This window comes from Perca fluviatilis, chromosome 18 (genome assembly GCF_010015445.1).
Source record: "Perca fluviatilis chromosome 18, GENO_Pfluv_1.0, whole genome shotgun sequence".
NCBI lineage: Eukaryota > Metazoa > Chordata > Actinopteri > Perciformes > Percidae > Perca > Perca fluviatilis.
The window spans coordinates 628,844-653,641 of NC_053129.1; the positions used below are offsets into that span (position 1 = coordinate 628,844).

General features: G+C 42.8%; 2 protein-coding genes across 3 annotated transcripts; one reads left to right on the forward strand and one right to left on the reverse strand.

Annotated features, from left to right (window-relative positions):
• Positions 1-347: 347 nt before the first annotated feature.
• On the reverse strand, positions 348-23,509 carry LOC120546291 (zinc finger protein 665-like). Of its 2 annotated transcripts, none has more exons than XM_039781140.1 (5): positions 23,327-23,509; positions 15,141-15,368; positions 13,422-14,280; positions 10,787-10,944; positions 348-1,513 (listed from the first exon to the last, which is right to left on the reverse strand). In XM_039781140.1, the coding sequence occupies exons 1-5, from the start codon at positions 23,346-23,348 to the stop codon at positions 603-605; spliced, it is 2,178 nt and encodes a 725-aa protein (XP_039637074.1). In that variant the 5' UTR covers positions 23,349-23,509; the 3' UTR covers positions 348-602. The 2 variants fall into 2 exon arrangements, with proteins under 2 accessions (XP_039637074.1, XP_039637073.1); XM_039781139.1 differs by having other exon boundaries at positions 10,787-10,939; positions 13,396-14,280.
• On the forward strand, positions 20,455-21,530 carry LOC120546301 (matrix metalloproteinase-9-like). Its single transcript, XM_039781160.1, has 2 exons — positions 20,455-20,612; positions 20,831-21,530. Exon 2 carries the CDS (start codon positions 20,979-20,981, stop codon positions 21,405-21,407), a length of 429 nt encoding a protein of 142 aa, XP_039637094.1. The 5' UTR covers positions 20,455-20,612; positions 20,831-20,978; the 3' UTR covers positions 21,408-21,530.
• Positions 23,510-24,798: the final 1,289 nt, after the last annotated feature.

The window sequence follows — 24,798 nt, forward strand, 5'->3', positions numbered from 1 at the left end:
CAGCATATTTCCACCAGACTCCATTTAAATAATCAGGACTTTTAGCGTGTGTAGAGCCAGCATATTTCCACCAGACTCCATGTAAATAATCTGTACTTTTAGCGTGTATAGAGCCAGCATATCTCCACCAGACTTCATGTAAATAATCAGGACTTTTAGCGTGTATAGAGCCAGCATATTTCCACCAAACTTTATGTAAATAATCTGTATTTCTAGCGTGTATAGAGCCAGCATATCTCCACATGTAAATAGGTGAATTAAGGGTTTATTTCAACCAAACCAGAGTGGTGATTGTTGGAACAGTGGAAAGATGAACCAAGACGGCTTTTGATAGTTTAATTTAGTTTCTGTCCACTTTGAATGAAGTGTGTTTTACGGTGATAAAAGTCCTGATTATTTACATGGAGTCTGGTGGGATTGGTGATGGTGGTTTTGGGACAGTCTCATGTTAAACTAAAAGGATCTTACTCTTTTACTAAAAGCTCTATCTCTGTAGGGATCCATCCCATAATGTTGTCAGACACTTCTGAGTCTGTCAGCGCCAAAACCAGAACTTTTAATGGACGCTGACTGATGCTGAACATTTGTCCTGTAGGGTTACATTACAGCTTGTTTCTTCCTGGGTAAGATCTGAACTGCTCAGCGACTTCACTTCCTGTTTGTGCGGCGGCGTGCTGCGCCGTGTGTCGCTTCATGTTCGACACTTGTGTGAACTTTTTACCGCAGATGGTGCAGCCGAACGGTTTCGGCCGCGTGTCCCCGGCGTGCTGGGCCATGTGCCGCTTCAGGTTCCCGCCCTGAGTGAAGCGTGCGCCGCACACCGCGCAGCCGAACGGCTTCTCCCCCGAATGCGTCCGCAGGTGTTTCTTCAGAGCGCCGCTCGCCGCGAAGCCTTTGGCACAGACGGAGCAGCCGAACGGCTTCTCTCCCGTGTGGATTCTCATGTGCGCCTTCAAGTTGTGTTTGTGGTTAAATTTGCTGCCGCACTGCCGGCAGCGGAACCGTTTCTCGCCCGGCTCCGCCTCCGAGTTCTCCTCCGAGTTCGCCTCTGTCTGGCTCTCCGCCTCGCCGCCGCACTTGTGTCGCCTGAACCCGGAAAGCCAGGTGAACTGTTTTCCGCAGACGCTGCAACAGAACTGTTTCTGGCCCGTGTGCACGGCCGTGTGCTGAGTCATGTGAACCTTCTGCGTGAAGCCTTTCCCGCAGAACGGGCAGCTAAACGGCCGCTCGCCCGTGTGCAGCCTCTCGTGCGTCTTCAGGTTCACCAAGCGGCCGAAGCGTTTCCCGCACTGCGAGCAGCCGAAGGGCTTGTCCCCCGTGTGGCTGGTCATGTGACCCAGCAGCGAGCGCTTGCAGCCGAAGGTTTTGCCGCAGACGGAGCAGCCAAACGGCCGCTCGCCCGTGTGGATCCGAGCGTGGGTTTGCAGATGTTCCTTTCGGCCGAACGTCTTCCCGCAGTCGGAGCAGCGGAACGACTTCCGGCCGCCGGTACTTCCTGCGTCGTAGTTGGAACCTGAAGAAGAAAAACTGGGCTCAGTAGGGATGTAACACACACACACACACACACACACACACACACACACACACACACACACACACACACACACACGATAAATCGTTATATACAGTGCCTTGCGAAAGTATTCGGCCCCCTTGAATGTTTCGACCTTTTGCCACATTTCAGGCCTCAAACATAAAGATATAAAACTGTAATTTTTTGTGAAGAATCAACAACAAGTGGGTCCCAATTATGAAGTGGAACGAATTCATTGGCTATTTCAAACTTTTTAACAAATAAAAACTGAAAAGTGGGCGTGCAAAATTATTCAGCCCCTTTACTTTCAGTGCAGCAAACTCTCTCCAGAAGTTCAGTGAGGATCTCTGAATGATCCAATGTTGACCTAAATGACTAATGATGATAAATAGAATCCAGCTGTGTGTAATCAAGTTCTCGTATAAATGCACCTGCTCTGTGATAGTCTCAGAGGTCCGTTATAAAGCGCGAGAGCATCATGAAGAACAAGGAACACACCAGGCAGGTCCGAGATACTGTTGTGGAGAAGTTTAAAGCCGGATTTGGATACAAAAAGATTTCCCAAGCTTTAAACATCCCAAGGAGCACTGTGCGGCGATAATATTGAAATGGAAGGAGTATCAGACCACTACAAATCTAACGGAGACCCGGTCGTCCCTCTAAACTTTCAGCTCATACAATGAGAAGACTGATCAGAGATGCAGCCAAGAGGCCCATGATCACTCTGGATGAACTGCAGAGATCTACAGCTGAGGTGGGAGACTCTGTCCATAGGACAACAATCAGTCGTATACTGCACAAATCTGGCCTTTATGGAAGAGTGGCAAGAAGAAAGCCATTTCTTAAAGATATCCATAAAAGTGTCGTTTAAAGTTTGCCAAAAGCCACCTGGGAGACACACCAAACATGTGGAAGAAGGTGCTCTGGTCAGATGAAACCAAAATCGAACTTTTTGGCAACAATGCAAAACGTTATGTTTGGCGTAAAAGCAACACAGCTCATCACCCTGAACCCACCATCCCCACTGTCAAACATGGTGGTGGCAGCATCATGGTTTGGGCCTGCTTTTCTTCAGCAGGGACAGGGAAGATGGTTAAAATTGATGGGAAGATGGATGGAGCCAAATACAGGACCATTCTGGAAGAAAACCTGATGGAGTCTGCAAAAGACCTGAGACTGGGACGGAGATTTGTCTTCCAACAAGACAATGATCCAAAACATAAAGCAAAATCTACAATGGAATGGTTCACAAATAAACATATCCAGGTGTTAGAATGGCCAAGTCAAAGTCCAGACCTGAATCCAATCGAGAATCTGTGGAAAGAACTGAAAACTGCTGTTCACAAACGCTTTCCATCCAACCTCACTGAGCTCGAGCTGTTTTGCAAGGAGGAATGGGCAAAAATGTCAGTCTCGCATGTGCAAAACTGATAGAGACATACCCCGCGACTTACAGCTGTAATCGCAGCAAAAGGTGGCGCTTACAAAGTATTAACTTAAGGGGGCTGAATAATTTTGCACGCCAATATTTCAGTTTTTTATTTGTTTAAAAGGTTTGAAATATCCAATAAATTTCGTTCCACTTCATGATTGTGTCCCACTTGTTGTTGATTCTTCACAAAAAATTACAGTTTTATATCTTTATGTTTGAGGCCTGAAATGTGGCAAAAGGTCGAAAAGTTCAAGGGGGCCGAATACTTTCGCAAGGCACTGTACATATATACATACATATATATATACATATATATATATATATCTCTCTCTCTCTCTCTCTCTCTCTCTCTCTCTCTCTTTTTTTTTTTTTTTTTTTTTTTTTTCTCTCTCTCTCTCTCTTTTTTTTTTTTTTTTTTTTTTTTTTTTTTTTTTTTTTTTTTTTTTTTTTTTTCACCTCCTGTTCACGATTGAATTTTTAAATTAATTTATTGAAAGCATTTCACATTGACATTAACATGTTTTAATGATGTAAAGACATGTTCAAGGAGTTCAGATAGAGCCTCTATCAGGGCCATATTTAGTTCAATGTGTTATATTTTTGGTAGCCTGCTGTACTTAAATGGCCAGTGTGTATTTTATTTTCTTTATTCAAGGAAGCCTCTATGTTTACAGGCTTGAGGTGATGCGCAATGTGCTATAGGTGCTAAAAAAAAATTAATATGTTTGGTACTGCCAACTTGTTTTGTGTTGTCATGGTTCACGTGTGCAATAAACATTACACTTTGTGGAAAAAAAAAACGTGATTCATATTTTTCCCCGAATCGTGCAGGCCTAACACACGCGCACACACACGCACGCACACAGGGATGTAACACTGCATGGTGGTTAAACATGGATATAAATGTGTAAAGGTTTCAACTGGTTGAGATAAAAAAAAAATGTCCTAGGGCGAAATCTATAAAAATCTAGGAAGTCGTAATATTTCAGGAGAAAAGTCGTTAAAAAAGTCCTAATAATTTAAATAATAATAATAATAAAACTTTTGTTGCAGTTTCAGTGTCACTTTTGATATAAGGACATGTGTGCTGTTTTACACAGTTTAAAAAACATCAAGATTATTCACTGATTTGTCTGAAGCTCATTCTGTTAAAAACATCCTGAATCGAACCGTAACGTCTCTAACGCTTAGCGATGTCGCTGCATTTAAGTTCCCTGCCTTCTTTTGTAACTTTAAGTCTTAATCTTTATTCATGTTATTTCTTTATTTCTTTATTTTTACCAAATAAAGTTTTAGTTAACACTTATTTTGTGTTACAGTTTTAAATTGATTGTTTCAAAAAAAATTCACATTCTTGTTCTTTAAAAGGAACACGGTGACTTATTGGGACTTTGTCTTATTCCCGGTATCCCCCAGAGTTAGATAAGTCCATACACACCCTTCTCATCTCCGTGCGTGATCACTGGCGCTGTAATGGCGACAGGCAGCAGCAGAGTGCAGAGCGAGAGTGTTGTCTTTTAACGTTTAACCTGGTTTTAGCGTCCCTACTAACTTGGATTTTTGCGTGAGTTTCTCCTGTCCCTGCGTAACTCCGATGCGGGAATCGTGGACTCCCAGGCGGCTCTTCCACCAGAGATCATCCGGTCGGCAGCCCCCGCAGAGAACCAGAATTGGGCACCCAGGACAGGAGTGAGGAAAAGGGGGAGACGCAGATACCTCATCCTTCAATTATCCTCGCCAATGTCCAGTCCCTTCGAAATAAAGTGGACGAGCTTCAGGCAAAAGTAAAGTTCCTTTCAGAATACAGATCCGCCTGTTTCCTCGCCTTGACAGAGACGTGGCTCAAAGATCAGGATCCACTTTCTGATTTTGAGTTGGACTGTTTTGGGGAACCTGTCTGTCTTGACAGAGACTCCACAGTGATGGGAAAATCACTTGGTGGAGGCTTATGTCTTTATATAAATAAGAAATACGTGCAATACGGTGATTGTCAGAGAAAAACGGTGTACTCCTGATATCAAACTTTTGTCTGTATCTTTACGCCCCTTTTATCCTCCCAGGGAATTGCCACAGATATTTGTAACACTGGTTTATATTCACAGTTGTTTATTCAGGCTAATGCCGACTTAGCAACTCAGGCTATGGTGAAGTGTGTGCAGCGGCTTCAGGGGATTTCACCTGAAGCACCAAACTTCGTCATGGGCGATTTTAATAACCGTAAACCAGCGAGGGCCCTGTGTAATTTTTATCAATAGGTCACCTGTGCAACACGACGGAAACACGACCAAAAGGCTGGACCTCTGTTATGGATCTATCAAAGGTGCTTATAAATCCTATAGCAGAGCTCCACTTGGCATGTCTGATCACAACTCGGTTTATTTGGTTCCGTCCTACAAACCGGTACTGAAGAGAAACAAGCCGGAACGAAAGTTGGTTCCGGTTTGGTCAGAGAACTCAATCCAATGTCTACAGGAATGCTACTGCTGTACTGATTGGGATCTATTTAAAAATGAATTTAAGGACATTGATGAGCTTACAGAGACTGTTTCCGCATACATCACCTTCTGTGAGGATTTAGTCATTCCTCGTAAACTCATTTCCATATAGCCAAATAATAAACCTTGGGTCTCCAAATCTGTTAAAATCATAACTAATCAACGAAATGTTAGCTTCAACCAAGGTAACATGACTCAATATACAGTATTTCAAAAACAAGCTAAAAAGGAACTTAAGCTTGTAAAACTTAACTATAAAGGACAAAGTTGAGAACATGCTGAGCACAGGCCACTCACATCCTGCATGGGAGGGTGTGAAAGCACAGTCAGAAGGACATGCAGTCTAAGAAATGTCCGATTTCCCTCAATGGCAGGTCAGACCTTGCCCTCTCAAATGAACTGAACACTTTCTATAATCGTTTTAATACTTAATGACTTTAGTGAGGAGTTGTCAGTCTTTAATAATGTTGCCCCTGGGCAGAGTAATGTCCAGGTTGACAGAAACAAGGTCCTGACACTCTTCAGAGGTATTAAGGAAAGGAAAAGTCCCAGCCCCGACGGCATTGGAGGCCGTATATTAAAGAAGTGTGCTGAACAGCTGGCAGACATTTTTTGCTTTATTGTCAAAATGTCCTTACATCTGCACACCGTTCCTAACTTTTGGAAAGACTCAATTATTGTCCCGGTGCCTAAAAATAACGACTTTAGGCCTGTGGCACTCACGTCCCTCATTGTGAAGACGTTAGAGAAGATCGTGAAAGACAAACTTTTGAACTCTGTACAGGATCTACTAGACCCGTTTCAATTCGCCTACAGACCAAAACGGGGAGAGGAAGATGCAGCATGTACTCTTTTTAACCTGATCTATACCCATCTTGAGGGTGCAAAGAGCTTTGTGCGGCTGCTTTTCTTCAGCTTTTTTTTTTATATATATATATACACTTTTATTGAGCAACAATAATAATACAAAACATCCACAATGGGACAGCAGAATGACATATAAACAATGCTCATAATTCCAATGTTTGCTTCCCCCATTTCTGAGGGCCCATCCCACAGCCCCACCTGTCTCTGGGTAACAAACATTACAATAAAAAGAAAAAAAACAAAACATAAATAAGTAACTAAATAAAGGGACCATAAACGAAACATAAGATAACTTGCAATTTAATTATCCATGAAAATATATAAAAAAATTATAATATATAAATAAATAAAATAAAATAAATAGAAAAAAAACCGGGGTGTTAAGTTATGACAATAAAAGTCGGAAAAAACTCAGATATCTGACTCCTCAGGAACGAAGTCTAAAGACTATGATGGACAGTAAGGGGTTCTAAATTCGATCAAAGCTCTTCAGAGAGCCCCTGAGTCCCCCAATCGCCTGGCCAGTAGGGTGCAGAAGGCCATGGAATGTCATGCTTTAGCTGATAGGGTATTATTAGATGGGATACCAAAAAGGGCAGAGAGGGGATGTGGATCTGCCACATAATCATAGGCCATTTGAAGAGTGTCAAATATTTTAGCCCAAAAATCTGCTAGCTTTGGGCATGACCAAAACATGTGCATGAGGTCGGCAGGGGACTGGTGGCATCTGTTACAAGCGTCAACAACACTGGGGTAAATTTTAGACAATCTATGATTGGTGTAATAAACAGGGCTTAAAGTGAAAAAAAATTCTGAGCCTGAAACTTTTTTGGAAAGGGTGGGGGGGGGGTAAATTCCTTACATTACACATCACAATCACAACTTTGCATTGTTTAGATTTTCATAAACTCTTTGGACAAAGCCGTTATGTTTAAATAACTCAGGCATGAAAACGGGTCAGGGGTGAAAAAGGTGAGAAAGATATTACCCCTCTAGGGGGGTCCGGGTCCGATTTTTTTTTTTAAATATTCCATATTTTAAAGCATCAATCTGATGCATTTTGAGATGCATTTTTTGCCAACCAACAGTGTAATATTTCAATATGCGCTCATTAAAGTTAATTTGACTGGCAAAACAGTTAAAGTCCTTCTGACATTACACAATAATAAAAGTCATAATTTTTAAAGACTAAAACGTTTTGGATCAATTTTTACTTCTTCCAATCATATGTTAAATAAAGAGTCAATGTGGATTTACATATTGCAATAATATCATAATCCTACAATGAATCATTGTGAAAACTAAACGTTACTACTTTGGCCAGGTCATCATCAAAAAAGAGAATTAATACATTCAAGATTTTGTCCATGTTGATATTAGCTGCTTTATTTACATTTATTAAAAACGTCGCATTGTTTATCTTTTCGTATAGCTAGACGTCTAAACTCTGGGACAAGGCCGTTATGTTTAAATACCTGCCACGCTGATTCCAAACAGACAGCTTTGTCAAGGCAGTTTGGGCTTCAGATAGCTACAGTGAACGTGCACACACGTATTGTTTGTATCACGGTCGGTCAGTGAAGGAACAGTCGCAGTCGCAACGGTAGCGGTCGTTGCCGGTAACGTTCTCATATGACAGAGTGCACGGACCGAAGCTTTGTGACTAGCATCTAGCTAATGACTAGCAAGCCCCGTCTTACCGCTGCTGTCGTCCAGTGTCTTCCTGCAACATGCGCTCCCTCAGTTTGAGGCACCAAGTGCTGAACAGCTTCCCGTCTCCAGCCTTTTCCTCTTGTCCTCTATTCATGCCGAGCGCCATTTATTTTAACTACTTTCTCAACTAAAGCTGCCTGTATCTACATGCTCCAAGTTTGACAAACTTTGCATCCATTTTTTTTAGCCGCGTTACCACGGAGACCACACCGCACTCTAGCTTTTCGGCAAAGATCCGCCCTACTTTGCATCTGATTGGCTAGAACTCGTTTCATTGATAGGTGGAAGTTCGATGATTGATTAAACCCAGCGCATCAAAAACAAATCCCATGTGGACTTTTTAATTTATTTATTTTTCAAAAATATTCATATGCCAGAAATCCGGCACCAGGCCCGATTACTTTCAACCCTGTGTTAGAGCTGCGTTCCTCTTATATGATTGGTATGTGAAATCAATTGACTTGAAAATATTAAACCGCATGCAAGTTGTTGTTTTTTTTTCCTCACGGCCGCACGCCGGAGATCCGGCACGGTGCCGGAATACTTTAAGCCCTGAATAAATCCTGTGTATGAGTTTACATTGAATCAGCCCATGTCGGGCACAAATGGAGGAGTTATGGACTAACTCAAGAATATTGCCCCACTGGTCATCATCTATATTAAGCCCCAGATCCTGTTGCCATGACTCCCTCGTCTGCTGGGGAAAGACTGAAATGATGCAGTCCATGGCAACGCTGATATGTGAAATATTCCCTTTCTGATAGGGGTTTATCATGAGAACAGTGTCCAGTAATGTCTGTGGGCAGAGATTAGGAAAACCAGGATAACGTTTCTGAACAAAATGCCTAACTTGGAAAAAACAGAAAAGGTGTGATGATGGTAGCTTAAATTTAGAAGACAGATCAGTGAAAGACATGTAGGTCCCATTCTTATAGAGATCCTTAATAGATAATATGCCACTATCAGACCAAAGTTGAAAGGCAGAATCCATAGTAAATGGTTTGAAATTGTGATTGTGGAACACTGGAGCTAAGGTAGAGGAACCTTGTAGGCCAAAGTGCTTTCTGAATTGTGACCACTAGGCTAGTGCTGACATTAGTAACAGACACAGGAAGCGGGGAACACAACCATGACCGCAATGACATCTGAGTGGAAGAAAATTCCATTTGGACCCAGGCAGGTTGCGAGATAGTCGATTCAACGGTCAAGAATAAAAAATTTTGAATGTTAGCAGCCCAATAGTAATGTAACAAATTGGGGAGGGCAAGCCCCCCAGCCCGCTTTGGAAGCTGCAGTATCTTTTTCTGCATGCGCACAGGTTTACCGGCCCATAGAAAGGTTGAGATTGATTGGTCTAGTTTTGCTTTTCTTCAGCTTTTAATTGCATCCAACCACATATTTTAGCAGGGATCTTAAAGAGTACTTTTAATATCGATCCTAGTCTTATCTGTTGGCTGATGAACTTTTTAACTGACAGGTCTCAACGCGTGAGAGTGAATAGCATCTTATCCGATGTTCTCTTTTCCTCCACCGGTTCCCCCCAGGGCTGCGTCCTCTCCGCGATCTTATTTATTTTATATACAAATGCATGCCAAAGCCAGCACACCAGGCGTCATATCATTAAGTTTGCTGACGACTCGGTAATAGTGTCGCTGCTGACGCACAACGACCCTGAGTATGGCGCTTCTTTAAATGATTTTACAGAGTGCTGCAAGTCGTCTTTTATGAACATTAACGCGGCAAAAACTAAAGAAATGCTGATCTACTTTAGGAAGAATCCCCCCACCCTCTCCCCTACCCTTATTAATGATCAAGCTATCGAAGTAATGAAGCAATACAAATAACTTATTATTATAATAGATGACAAACTCACCTTTGAGCCACAAAAATAAAAATCACACCAACGCATGTTTTTTTATCGTAAACGTCGCAATTTTAATGTCGATAAGACCTTTATGAGGATGTTTTATTGTTGTTTTATTGAAACTATTCTTTATTTTGCCTTTGTGAGCTGGTTTGGGTCCCTCACTCTTAAAAACAAAAACAGGCTGCAATACATAACTAAAGTGTGTGGCAAAATTTCCCACAGCTCTCTGACTGACTTAAAATCTCTATATGAGACAAAGACCCTGAAGAAGGCCCAGTCTTCCTGGCTGATATAAGCCACACCCTGAACAGCTAGATTACGTTGTTGCCGTCTGGCAGATTCTATCTGCCTAAATGCAGGACAGACAGACACAAAAATCTCCTCCGGTGCTGCGAGCAAATCACTCCGCTCAAGTAGCAGTGCTTCACCTTCTGAGAAGATAGTTCCCAGTATGTATACGGTTAGAAGATGGTTGTGTCTCATATAACCTTGTTATTTGTACATGCTGTGACTATACAAATCACAACATGTAAATAGGAAAATGCTGGCGGTATTTTGTCACTTATTGGGAGCAGTAGGCTAGTTGGAGCCGGTTACCTCCAGGATCTGTGCTAAGCTAGGCTAGCAGTGGGGGCGTCAGACAGAGTTACGACACGCACGGAGATGAGAAGGGTATGTATGGACTTATCTAACTCTGGGGGATACGGGGAATAAGCTAAAGTCCCAATAAGTCTGCGTGTTCCTTTAAGTGCTAGTCATACAGATATTTATTTCAAACATACTTGCACAAAACTTGTTTGAATATTTACTATGTGTCCCCCCCTCCCCTCCCCAGCACACTCTCTCTCTCTCTGGGTTTTATTTTGTTCAGATCAAACCTGAGTGAGGTCCTCTGCCCTCGTCCTCGTCGCTGAGTTCAACCTTAATGTTCAACTCTGAAGAGTCTCCAGTCTGGTCTTCAGTCTCTGGTTGTAATGGTGGATGCGAGTTCCTGGCTGGTTCTGGTCCTCCACGGTCCTCTCCATCAGCTTCTGTTCAAGATAAGATAACATTAACACACAATAAACTTACATTTATCTCATACAAATGCCATCAACTACAGTTAACATTCAATTAGTCTCGCTTTGTCAGACCTTACTCCGCAGCGCTGCGGAGGAAGGTCTGGCTAGTCCACACACAGATGTTTTAAGCTGCTTACACATATAGCTGACGGCCGACCATTGACAGAAAAGCCAGTCGAAATGATCAGTCTCCCCGTGTTGGTCCAAAAAGTGCCACAGAACACACCAAAAAGACGAGACGAGACGTAATACATCCCTATAGCAGCAGGCGGCGCTAATCTGTATTGTTGCCCAAGAAATGAAAACCAGCAGCTGATTGGACGAACGCATCACATGGGTTTGTTTTTAGGGGTGCACTGATCCGATATTAGGATCGGATATCGGCCCCGATATTGCAAAAATAGCTGGATCGGTGGATCGGAAAAATTAACAGATCCAGTATTTTTATTTATTTATTTTTTTTACACACCGTCGCAGCACCGGGGCCCCTGTTAACTGCGTACCCTTCTCACTCATGGTAGTAACTTTATAAGACAACAATTAATAACCCACAACTAACTCTCTTAAAAGGATGAAACACCAAAGCATATAACAATTTGAGACTTAAACAGTTTCTAACACTAATAATTTTACATTTACAAATGTAGCTACACCGCCGAATGGCATGCTGGGTAACATTACAGCTGCTAGCCTAGCTAGCCAGGTAGCAAAACAGTCTGTTAAGCTGGGAGAGGCTACGGTCGCTACTGCACAAGAACCTAGAAGAAAGTTAGCTAGAGGATGAAGAAAGACCGGAGATACACCAGAACAACGTGTGCTCAAGAGAGGAGCCGTCTGTTGTTCCCAAGTTTTTTCTTTCTAACAAATCGGACATAATTTAGCCACGGTTGTTGCCCGTCGCTCTAACGTTACTCGGCCGTGCTAACGTTACTGCGCTAACGTTAAAGACCTGTCACTTCAAGCATGCAGCGGAGCAACGTTATGAACGCAATCCACCTCCGGTCCCGCTACAGACCGTTGAGAAAGACTGGTTCGGAGCAAAGACTAAAACTCTGGATTTAAGATGTCTCACCTCACTGAAATACATCCGCCAACCTACTAACGTTATTCAAACAGCGAAGGAGGCTGACAGCGGAGCTACGTTCAGTCCCCCACTACAACCTAACTTACCTGTGGCCAAGGTAGTGGTTATACAGTACTAGCTTACAACTATTTAGTTTTGAAAGGGAAACAGTGTTAAAGTTGTTTGTATGTGTAGGCTAGTCGTTTGATTTTAGTTTATTTTACTACTTTGCAGTTTGCACAATACAAATAGTTTAGCTTCTGTAACTGTTTCATGGATTCCAGTTCATACAAAGTTATTGTATAATGTCGTGGAGCCAAGCAAACCCTTAATCAAAGCTTTTAGTAAACATGATGACATTAACATGTTTTTGTGATATTCTATGTACTCCTGACAGTAGAATAAGCCATTATAAACCTATATAAAGGTGGCCCATTATTGATGGCCCATTATTATGTATTTAAATTTATTTTAAGAAGTTTGATTACATTATATTTTTGATTTGAATGCACAATTGTTTTTTAAATAACAAATAAATAAGAATTCAATACATTACATCTATGTTATTTTGTCTTAGTTAGGAAAGTAATGTTTAGTTAGGAAGGTCTGGTGCCTTTAGTGTCTTCCACATGGTGGAAGGAAGGTATGATGTGGAAGGTATACAGTTTATTATTAATTCAGCAACGGTATGGGATCGGGATCGGTATCGGGTATCGACAGATACACAAAGCCCTGGCATCGGTATCGGGACTGAAAAAGTCGGATCGGTGCATCCCTATTTGTTTTCTCCGGAAATTCAAAGCCAGACTGTCATGGCGGCCGTTAAAATAGTTCACTGAAACATATATCTGAAAACATTTTAAGCGTGAAATAGGCCATGCATTTGCTGAATCTGTCTTCATTTCAGTTCAACAAAGGTCAGTTTAAAAGATTTTCGTCAGATTTTGAGAGACTCTAGTCACGCTCATTCTGCTTGCCACTTCCGGGTGAGTCCCGACTGCCCTGCCGGCGACTGAACATGTCAGGTCGGCCAAAATGAACTCCGACAGCCCCCCAAACTGACGACGGCACGGGACACACCGAACAGATTTGAGTCACTGACCTCGCCAGACTGTCCAACTGCCGATAATCTCCTTGGTGTGTCAGCACCTTTAGTCGTGCAACAGAAAACTCAGATTGGACAGGTAGTCTAGCTAGCTGTCTGGATTTACCTAGCAGAAATCTGAGGAGCAGTTAACCACAGTCCTCATGAATGCACAGATTTCCCCATTAAATCTTGCTGTGGTCTGTAACTTATGTATTGAACATCACATTAACAATATTGCCCCAATAACCTACCAGATACTGCACATCCTTGACTTACTGTAACGGCGAGTACTACAGATCTGTTCCATGTGTTGAGTTTGTCTCTGGTGAAGCTGTGAGGACAGAGCTTCCTCTTCCTCGTCTACACGCAGAGAGGATTCTCCGCCACAGGTGTGTCTCTGCAGCTGGTAGCGCCAGGTGAATCTCCGGCGGCAGTCACGGCAGCCGAAGCGGTTCTCCTTCCTGTGGACGGACATGTGCTGCGTCAGGTGTCCTCCGTGTTTGAAGCTCTTGGCGCAGACGGAGCAGCTGAACGGTCTCTCTCCTGTGTGGATCCTCGTGTGGATGTTCAGGTTGTCTTTGCGGCTGAACGTTTTCCCGCACCGGCCGCAGACGAACGGCTTCTCGCCGCTGCCCTCTGCCTCTCTGTTCCCGCTGCTCTCTGCCTCTCTGGTCTCGTCTCTCCGACTCGGGCGCTCGCAGAGGCAGCGGTGACTCTTGAGCTGCGTGTACCACGTGAATCTCTCGCCGCAGATGCGGCAGCTGAAGCGTTTCTCCCCCGTGTGCACCGACATGTGGTACGTCAGATTCACCTTCTGCGTGAAGCTCTTGGCGCAGACGGGGCAGCTGAAGGGTTTCTCTCCTGTGTGAGTCCTCATGTGGATCTTCAGATGCGGGCTGCGGCCGAAAACTTTCCCACACTCGGAGCAGCGATACGTCTTCTTTTTCCTGCCGGTTTTGTGTCTGGCATCGCCGGCGGGGACTCGGAGAATCTGCAACGAGTTTAAAAGCGACGGAGACTCTGCACGGTCGCCGTCTGAAGAGTTGGACTTGTTGTTGTCGGGTTCAGGGTGGAGATGTGGAGCTCTGTTCGAGTCGCCGACGGTTTCTGTTTCCTCCGGCTCCTCGACTTCTTCTTTAACCACCAACAGCTGCTGAACATCTGCAGGAAACACACACAGAGATGCTGGGAAGATTTCAGTATGATCTCTTTGGGTCAAACCGCAACATGTGGATTTATCTGTGGATTTTTTTTCTGGATGAATGGATTAGTTGTTTGGTCTATAAAACCAAATAAAAACATTTTAAAAAAAAGGGACTAAAACTTCGGAACAAAATGTCAAACATTTTAAAAAGTGACAAAAATGTCAAAAAAATGTGGCGCTTAGGGGCAGGAATCTTCACTGGTCTCAGGATTCAAATCAATTCAATATTAAGATGCATCCTCGTGCTGGGCGCTATACCGGTTTAAACCGTATATTGCTATTAATTTCCCCCATGAAATGAATTTGTCATATACGGTATTACCGGCACATTGGTGCAGAGAGCGTTGCTGCAGAGGTAAACAGCTGTGTACCCTTCTCCCTCATAACGTTGCTCGGCCGTGCTAACGTTAAAGCGTAACTCTTGCCAAAATGCAACCTAGGGTCTTTTTGTGAATGTAGCAGTCAATGTGGCAGGACAGCTTGAATAACATGGTCGCCGAATTGAAAATAGCTCCGCTTCGCAACAATTCGGCGTGCGGCGTATTTCTGGTGTCACTATACTACACGGTGTGGCGCTGCAGGTGGAGACAGTTTGCGGTCGGCTCCGAATGGTCTGCATACGTTATGTGTGATTTCGGCTCGGATCACAAAAACAGAGCAGTCAAGAAAAAAATATTATTTTGCATGTTACGTTTTGCAGGTAAAGTCTTGTTGTGCAGAATGAGAGAGAAAAAAAAGTGTTTTTACAGTTGATTTGTTTTAACGTTTAACGTCAGACTGTTTAGTGGCTAAATAATGGCATCAACGTTGTTTCTACCTTCCTCTTCATCATGTTCACTCTTCACAGGGACAGGAGTGAATGGGAACTTGGTGATATCAGCCTCCTCCAGCCCTTGAAGCTGCTCTCCCTCCTGACTGCTCCACAGTTCCTCCTGTTCCTCTTTAATGTGTGGGGGGGGCTTTGGCTCCTGCTGGTCCACACTGGAACTACACTCCTGCTGTTCCGGGGGAACCTCTTCTTTAACCACCAACAGCTGCTCAACATCTGCAGAGAGAAAACAGGAAAACTGACAGTGCATCTCATGTCCCTTAAAATATACTAGAATTTTGTCAAATTACTTAACAAGATCATGTACCACCTTTTTTAGTCCAAACACAGGAACACACACACAGACACACGTACACACACACACACACACACACACACACACACACACACACACACACACACACAAACTCAGAAGGGCTGAAAAAAGTGCCAATTTCGATACCTCAGTTTCGATGCCGGTTCGTTAACGATACTTTTTTCGATACCATATGTTTTAAAATCCATTTCAACATCAACAAAAATACATTAAACACAAAACTTTTATTTTCCACCTTAATTTTGACTCAAAACAGTTATCAAAATTAAAAAAATCTGGTAACACTGCTCACTCAGAGTAACATAACACTGGTTGTGCTTTTGGATAAGGGTGCGCCAGTCAGATACTCAGGATTGGTATCAATCCCAACTTTAAAAAAAGAGAAACCTTTTTGCCACAACATGAACATGTACAGGGTAATACTGTACTAACTAAAATGCAAAGGACTGTAAACAACAAAGACTTTTTAGTGCACACTGCACACAAACTTAGTGACTGCCCTGTTGTCAACACTGAACTAATGGAGAACTAACTTAAGTGCAAAGGAATGTAATTGAATTGCCTTGTTGCGGAAAGGTGCTGTAGAAATAAAGTTGCCTTGCCTTACAACCTCAGCCTGTCAGTCAGTCATCAGGGCACAGAAACCACTGTTGTGCCTGCTTGTCTCACAGGAAGTGTAAAACAACAGCACCGCGACCGCTTTCGGCTCGCCATTAATATCATATTGCATTGCCGTGACTCACTGTGACTTCAACAACACTGCAGAGCCAACGTAGTTTACTCCGTCCGCACGTACGTGCTTGCGTGTATGTGTCGGTCGGAGCTCTGCTCTCTGTCAATATGCAGAAAGGATAGATAAGCTTAAGCATTAAGTGCGCTCAGACGCATTTCTGTGCCATAAAAGTATCAACATTTGGTGCCCAGTCCTATGTTTCAGACAATGGCAGCTGCAGACTATTGTTGGAATCCTCTACAGTGAAATACAGACACAGTTTTACACCGTTTAGCTGTCAGAATTTTAACCGTGTTTACTCCAGCTGCTAGCTAACGGTAGGCTAACGTTACCTGCTGTCAAGTGTAAGTGTTAACTAGCGTCTCGTGCAGCGATGTTTCAGTTGCCTCTAACGTCTGTTTAGTAGCATCAGAGAGAAGCACAGGCATTTAAGTGGCACCTAAATAAAGCACCGAAATCCGCATTGCTATTCGGTCCAGTAGAAAACGGTCGTTAAGGCACCGGTGCCGTATTAGCACCAGTGTTGTGTGCCTTCTGGTTTTTCCACCTACTGGTTTCGGAGCCTGTCCAGATGCTGTGTAAACCTATCAACGGAACCCACGTCGAAAGATTCGCTACATACAGTATTCATAAATATTTTAATGGCCTTTGCATGTCACACCTAAATATAAACTGTTCTGAACTGAACTGAATATCTGAGCACGACACTACTATAACATTGTACAGCGGGAAAAATGTGTTTTAAAAGTAATTAGGATGATCCGTGTCACGCTGGATTCGAACTCTCTTCAGCAAAAATAACAGCACGTGAGTCCGCTTCGCTCTCCACTACACTAGCACATCAATCATGTTAACTTCCAGCACGAGTTTGTTTTCTCTCGGAACAAGAATCACTGTTTATCTGAATAATCTGAAACAACTGGTTACCTTGATTTAGGCTTAAAGTGATGGTTCAGAGTAATTTCACCCTAGGGTCCTTTGCACCATGACCTCGAGCCAAACACCCCCCCCCCCAGAAGCTTTTTTCACCTGGGTCGAACATTGGGAGAGTTAGCTAGAGTAGCGTTATCAGCTGAATAGCTTAGCGCAGGGGCTAACGGACCCACGTTTGTATCTCGTAAGTTACCCCACTAATAATGCCCGAAATGATACCAAACGTCTACAAGTAGTACAAATAGGTTATGCACTCATAAAACAATGGATTGGAAAGTTTGTAAGTACACCAGAAGTTTATGAACACTTGCCTGCTGGCTTCTGCTCTCTGCTGTTGCTGTTGCTGCTACATGCAGTTAGACGAGTGCTTAGGGCCGTCTACAAATTACTACACCGAAAAGAGATACAACAAAAATATTTATTAATTCAATGATTAAATAAGGTAATGTCTCCAAACTTACCTCAATTATTACTTGTCTCCTGCTAGTTATACTACAGCACTTACTTTAAAAAAAAAGTTAAAATAAAAAATATTTTTGTTGCATCTCTTTCGGTGTTGTAATTTGTAGACGTCCCCAGCACTCGTCTTACAGCAGCAACAACAACAGCAGAGAGCAGAAGCCAGCAGGCAAGTGTTATTTACATAAACTTCTGGTGTACTTACAAACTTTCCAATCCATCGTTTTATGAGAGCATAACCTATTTGTACTACTTGTAGACGTTTGGTATCATTTCGGCATTTACGAGATACAAAACGTGGGTCCGTTAGCCCCTGCGCTAAGCTATTCAGCTGATAACTCTACTCTACGCTAACTCTCCCAATGTTAGACCCAGGTGAAAAAAGCTTCTGGGGGGGTGTTTGGCTCGAGGTCATGGTGCAAAGGACCCTAGGGTGAATTACTCCGAACCATCACTTTAAAAACGTAACGATATCGTGCACTCTAACTAGGGCTGGTCGATAAATCGATTTTATCGATTAACTCGAATATGTAGTTAACGTGGATTTGTTTAAATGAAAAATCGATTTTCTCCTTAACATCCGCCGACGCTCCCCTCTGGGCTCCCGTAGCTCCGAACGGGCTCATCCCTCCCCCCGCGCGTTTGCCATAGAGATACACAAACAACATGGCAGCGACAGGGACTAACATTAATTATTTTCTTAACCAGTCGTTTCATTACTTACTTATCTGCAATCTCCGCCGAAATGACCGGCCGCTCGCGGTGCACTGTCCCCGGCTGAGAGTCACCTATTCTCGGTAACTGAACCATCAGCTACAGCTGACCTGAAGGAGCACCATGTGGGGCACCAGAGGCGGTGCTGAGAAAAAAAACTCGTGTGTGCGTGTGTGTATGAGTCAAAACAAAATAAAACTTGTTTTGAACATTTTCTTTGTCATCTTGCAGATTGATTTTAAGTAGAGGGAGAAAAAAATCGATTTCAATCTTAAATCGGATTTTTTTTTGAAAAAATCGGGCATTTTATTTTTAGGCCATATCGCCCAGCCCTAACTCTAACCTTCTGCTACACCTTCTGCGCTATCCGTGTACAAGGATTTGTCATAAATTCTACCAGGCAGCACACGGATTGTGAAACAATGGGTCTAAAACAACTGGTTACCCTGTCACGGAGCTTGTTCTCAATTGGTCTGAAACAACTTGCCTCAATGGCGATGATCGCCTTGATAGCTGGTTGCTTGTGCATAGATGCCAACATTTCTTTTGATATGCCCTACATAGTTAATATTTGCATACACATTTCTAAAGTTATGTTAACAATATAGCCTAAAAGGATAGGCCTATATTTGAGAGTAAGTAATGAACACCCTACAATATGACTATATCAGTGTTTCCCACACATAGACTAATGGGTGGTGGTGCGCCTCACTATCAACACCGGCCGCCGCACATTGCGTTTCGATATAAAAAAAAATGTAAACACTATTTAAAACACGTTCTTCTGCATTTCCTTTCCCTGCTCTCCTCCGTCTCTCTATCACACACACAAGTTCACGAAAGGTTGGTATCTATCTCACAAATAAACACCTTTACAAAATCACACATTAACAATCACGACCCGACTCTTAGCAAACAAGCGATTGTGCCTGCTTTAGAAAGTTAAATAGTCGCAAGTTTGCGGTGAAATGCAGTTGGGTTGTCGAGGTCAAAACACTATATAGCAGCTATGAATCAAATAAACGTGTTATAAATAATGTTATGTCATTTTTTACTCTTACACTGAATGTTTGCTGCTTCAATCCAGATGAGTATTGAAACGTATTTTCCACGACTGAAAAAAGGGTGGATGAGGACCAGCCGGAACCGGAGGTATCAGTCTCAAACAGAGCTCAACAGTCCAAATTGCTTTCTAATCTATGGGAAAAACTGGATATAATATCACTAAGTCCTCAATTATGCGAGGTGGTCCAGATGCTCTATTGCCACTTGTGCACACCTGCATCTGGTGATTGAACACACTTCTGAAACTAATTAATAGATTATGGACGGCATAGGAAAGCAAGTTTAAAAGGGGCCAGAAACCACAAAGATGTGTGGGAGACAAAGGTTGTTGAGAGAAATTCAGAAAAGTTGTAGGTTACATTGTTTAAGAAATAGACCCCCGAAAAGCTGAAGAAATCTTGAACTTGAAGCTGAAGAATGTATACCCCCCTGGTTTTACCAAGGAACAGCGATGTGTTCTGAAGCGGAGAGCGGAGAGCGACGAAGTAAGAGGTAAGGCAAACGGCACTGTATTTCATTATGTCAATGTTTCAAATGCTATTTCCAATTCAATACACCCTCTAGATGGGGAACTCTAGCTGGGAAACAATATGAGCAGCAGCATCATTATGCCAAAATTGTTTCCAGCCCAGAAAAGGCAAACAGGCTATTTGTTCATTTTCATGCCAGTCCTCATGGGGCACACTGTGGGGTAGACCGCACTTTACATGCAATCCTACAGAGATTTTGGTGGCCTGGCATTAAAGAGGACATTTCCAAATGGGTAAGTGTAATTGGTCCAGATGTCTGTGAATGTTATGGATTATGTAACATGTCCTTTGTGACTGCTGACTTAATTTCTTTGTTATTCAGTGTGAGGATTGTCAGATGAAGAGGGCCTATACCATTGAAGACAAAACCCAGTATAATCCCATAGAGGTGAATGCTTGCATCCCCTTCAATAGGCCTAAGCAATATTCCATTAAATAAAACGTTATTAATGATCTGCTGTGCTTTACATTTCAGGTTTCCGAACCCTTTGAACTTGTGGGTATGGACCTTGTGGGAAAGCTGGCAGTAACACCCCGGGGACACACCTACATGTGTGTAATGATTGATTACATGACGAAATGGGTTGAAGTGTACCCCATTCAGGCCAAAAAGGCTGAGCTGGTGGCAGAGTGCATCATGGATTTCTTTTACCGCCATGGTGCACCCAAATGGATCCTCAAAGACGGGGGGGAAAGAGTTTGTGAATAAAGTAAGTTGTTGGGACCTGTACATCAAGCCAACTGTGTTTGGTCTTCACACAAAAAAGCACTGCACAACAAAATACTCTCCATTTTATTTGCTTTACGGGAGGGACGCCCGCTATCCTATAGATACCGGACAAGTGGCATGTAGGAGCATTGTTTTTCTAGCTTTGGCAACTGCAGTAACCAGTTTGTTTTTCACACTGTTTTTCTCATACTTTTGCAGATAAGCCACGACAAAGTGGAGGCAGTAGCAGCTGAAGAGAAACCATGTCCTCACATTTCAGCTGTTCAAAAGGGAGGTGTATCCCAAGGTGAGGGAAAACACGAAGGCTGCCCAAGAAAGGGTGAGAAAGAGGAAATGGTCTCTGGGCATGGATGACCATTTTGAGGTTGGGGACAAAGTCCTCCGCAAAAACATCAGAGAAGAGCAGCGGAAGGGAGGGAAGATGGAGAGGGAGCTCCTGGGGCCGTACACCATCGCAAGCATTGAGGGCAAAAGTGTTGACCTGCTGGTCGCCAATGGGAAGGCAATAAAAAGGATCAATCTGGACCATCTGAAAATGTTTGTTGAGCCCCAGCCACAGATCCCCCACAAGTGGGTCCTCAGCCTGACCCCATCCGCCAGTCCTCAGTCCCTCCCGTCTGCCGGTCCTCAGCCTGACCCCATCCCTCCACCCACTAGTCCTCAGTCCCTCTTGTCTGCCAGTCCTCAGCCTAACCCCATCCCCATGACCCCTCCATCTGCCGTTCCTCAGTTCCTCTCAGCCCTCAGTGTCTCCCCAGAGGAATGTAAGTATTAGTTGTATTCTAATTTGTGTTAACTCTCCATGCCAAATGCATAACCCCTTCTAAATGTCAGTGATAGACGAGATCTGGTCCGGGAAACGGCAAGGTGTGGAGCAAGGTGGGGCCTTATAAGATATTTTCCAGGGATCTGAAAAATCTGGCCCCAGGAAAAGAGGTTGAAAGTGAAGTAAATGCATGTGTCAAATCTCCTTGAATGCTTATGTATTGCTGATGCAAATATATAATTCCACACATGTGGTCTTTTAGGTGATGAATGCTTTTATCCATTGCACTTTGGAGAAAGTGAGAGGACAACTGGAGAACCAAGTGTTTTATATGGACTCATTTTTTTTAATGCATAACCTATTTTTGTTCAGTTTTGCCTACCTCGTTGACAATAAAGAGAATATGGAATCTCACTTCATTGTGTTTGCATTTTTGTCCAAAAGTTGCTTGAAGTAAAAGGTTCTGTCTGAAGTATTGGGTGCACTCTTAAGACGAATGTGTTAAACAACATTCACCTTTCATCTCACACCAATTTAAAAACTGATTTTCTCATATCCGGGTGCATAGGTGACATAATATAGCCTATGCTACAACACAAACAATTCACAAGGTTGGGCACAAACCATTTCCAATTTCCTAAACATAACTTTGTATTAAATGAGTTTCAAATACCTATCTCCTGTCGTAAACATAACGTTGTAGGCTATTGGAAACTTAGATGTAGGCATTTGAGCCATGTCAATAGAAATATTACTTTTCATAAATCCAATTGCAGCTGTTTGAGAGCCTCCAGATCACGCGTTTTTTAGGACAGGGTAACCAGTTGTTTTAGACCTATTGTTTCAGAATCTGTGTGCTGCCTGGTAGAATTTATGACAAATCCTTGTATACGGATAGTGCAGAAGGTGTAGCAGAAAGTTAGAGTGCACGATATGGTTACATTTTTAAGCCTAAATCAAGGTAACCTGTTGTTTCGGATTATTCAGATAAACAGTGATTCTTGTTCTGATAGAAAACAAAGTCATGTCCTGGAAGTTAACGTGATTAACGTGATAGTGTAGTGGACAGCGAAGCAGACTCGTGTGTTGTTACTTTTGCTGAGGAAGGTTCAAATCCAGCGCGACACGGATCGTCCTAATTACTTTTAAAACCCATTTTCCCGCTGTAGAATGTTGTGGTAATGTAGTGCTCAGATATTCAGTTCAGTACCATTTACATTGAGCTGCGACATACAAAGGACAGTAAAATGTTTATGAATATGTAGCAAATCTGTCGACGTGGGTTCCGTTGATAGGTTTACACAGCATCTGGACAGGCTCCGAAACCAGTAGGTGGAAAAACCAGAAGGCACACAACACCGGGTCTCGGACCCCCCCCCAATAAAAACTCTTCGGATCTACATAATTCACTTGGATGACATTTTCCTAGATTAGTTTGCAGGTATGCAGACATGCACACGTACGCACGCGCACACACACGTATTTTTGATTTATTTATTTGTTTTATTTTTTGCTCTGCCGTATCTGAGAAGCTCGAACAGAATTATTTCTGAAACAATTATTTAATCATCTAAATAGCCGATTCGTCTTTCAGCTGACTCATCAATTACTAACCAATATTCATCTGAATCAGAAGTTTTAACTATGGTTTTAACAGCTACAGCGCAGGTAACCATGGTGATACGCACCGGGGTTAAAATGCGATCTGAAGCGCTGACATAGCGTTAGCTTCGTGCCAGCAGAAACCCTGAGTGAAGCCCTAAGAACATATAGCCCCTAACGTGCTAAGCTAACGTTAGCGTCGTGCTCCGGGCTGCAGCTGTGAAGCTTCAAAAGCCAAATAAATAAAAAAGCGTTTAAAGTTCAGCAGACGATCTGAAACCAGCTGTTAGCTTAGCAACATTAGCAGCAGCAGAAAGTAAACAAACCTGTTGTTGTTCTCGACTTCATTTCCGGTTCTAACCGGCAGCAGCAGTATCCGGGTTCGGTCCGCCTCTCTCCGCTTACTGAACTAAACTCTTGACGGTTTGTTTTTTCTGCAGTTATGCAGTTCCAGCTAACGGTTCACTCTGCTAACAACACACGGTCAAACCGGCGGAAATATCAACTACCACTTCCGGGTACACGCTTCAAAATAAGAGTCCTTCTCGTTTCTTGTGGCAGGTTGTTAGGTGAAGTTCAGTAGGAATGTGTAGAATATGTAGAAAAGACAGGGAACAGGAAGTGGTGGTTGAGGCAGGGCAAACTTCCCTTATTTAACCCTTGTGTTGTCCTTCGGGTCCCAGTGACCCGAAGGACCACACAAGGATTATGTACTTCCCTTTACTTTGTTGAGAATTGCTCTCTAAACCCTGTTTCTTGTAAAGTAAGTAAGTAAAGTTTATTTCTAGAACACATTTAAACACAGTTTAAGCTGACCAAAATGCTGTACAAACAAGAACTAAGGTGCTGTATTAACCCTTGTTTAGAGAGCAATTCTCAACAAAGTAAAGGGAAGTACACAATCCTTGTGTTGTCCTTCGGGTCACTGGGACCCGAAGGACAACACAAGGGTTAAGGTCTTGCAGAACACAAAACAGAATCTCAGTCAGTTTCATAAATTAAATAAAAATAAATTAACTCCAATCAAAAAAGTCCCTAACACAACTATACAACAACATACCGTTAAAATCCTCAGGAATAATTCAAATCACTTAACTGTCTGCACATCTACCAAAGTGTATATATATATATATATATATCAGAAGAGTTTTACACACAAATGCTTCACAGAGGTCAAGTAGCAGACACATCTCAACATCACCTGTTCAGAGGAGATTGCCTGAATCAGGCCTTCATCACGGTGGCCGACAGGGGCAAACGCACTGCCGCGACGTGTAGTTACATTTTCGAGAGGTGACGTCCGGCTACGGCATAGCGTCGGTACGTCCACACGTACGTAGCCACGGTGTAGATTTAACACAGAAGTATAGATCACGCTTTAGAGAGAATGATAGTTTATACACCATTGTTTTTATTTTCATTGGACAACATTTAAAAAGGTCAGAGTGATTTTTGCAGAGATTTGTACCAAACCATCTCTGCAGCAACAGAATATTTTATTTAAAATGGTATTTTGACACATTTAGCCTCTTAACAAATATCGGGCCTCCTGCCAGTCGGCCATGTTGTGATTTTGATTATATTCTAATTGTTCAGCCCTACTCAAAGCCCACGAGTCAGTTTGCAGCTCGGGTTGGTGACATGTTTTCAGCACTCAGAAATATAATTTAATAAGAAACAGAATAGAAGAATATATTGAACAATGAAAAATGATTCTTGCTGCAGGTCCGATGTTGCTGAAACAATCGTCAAATCAATAATTACACATATCCAACATCCAATAGTTCTCTCCATTTCA

Coding starts and splice junctions, on each gene's coding strand:
- LOC120546301 (XM_039781160.1), top strand. CDS start 20,979: ATGGATGACCATTTTGAGGTTGGGGACAAAGTCCTCCGCAAAAACATC.
- LOC120546291 (XM_039781139.1), bottom strand. CDS start 23,348: ATGAAGTCGAGAACAACAACAG. Junction 10,940..13,395: donor CTGTAGTACTCGCCGTTACA/GTAAGTCAAGGA, acceptor TATCTTGAACAG/AAGCTGATGGAGAGGACCGT. Junction 1,514..10,786: donor GGGCAGAGGACCTCACTCAG/GTTTGATCTGAA, acceptor TTTCTTCTTCAG/GTTCCAACTACGACGCAGGA.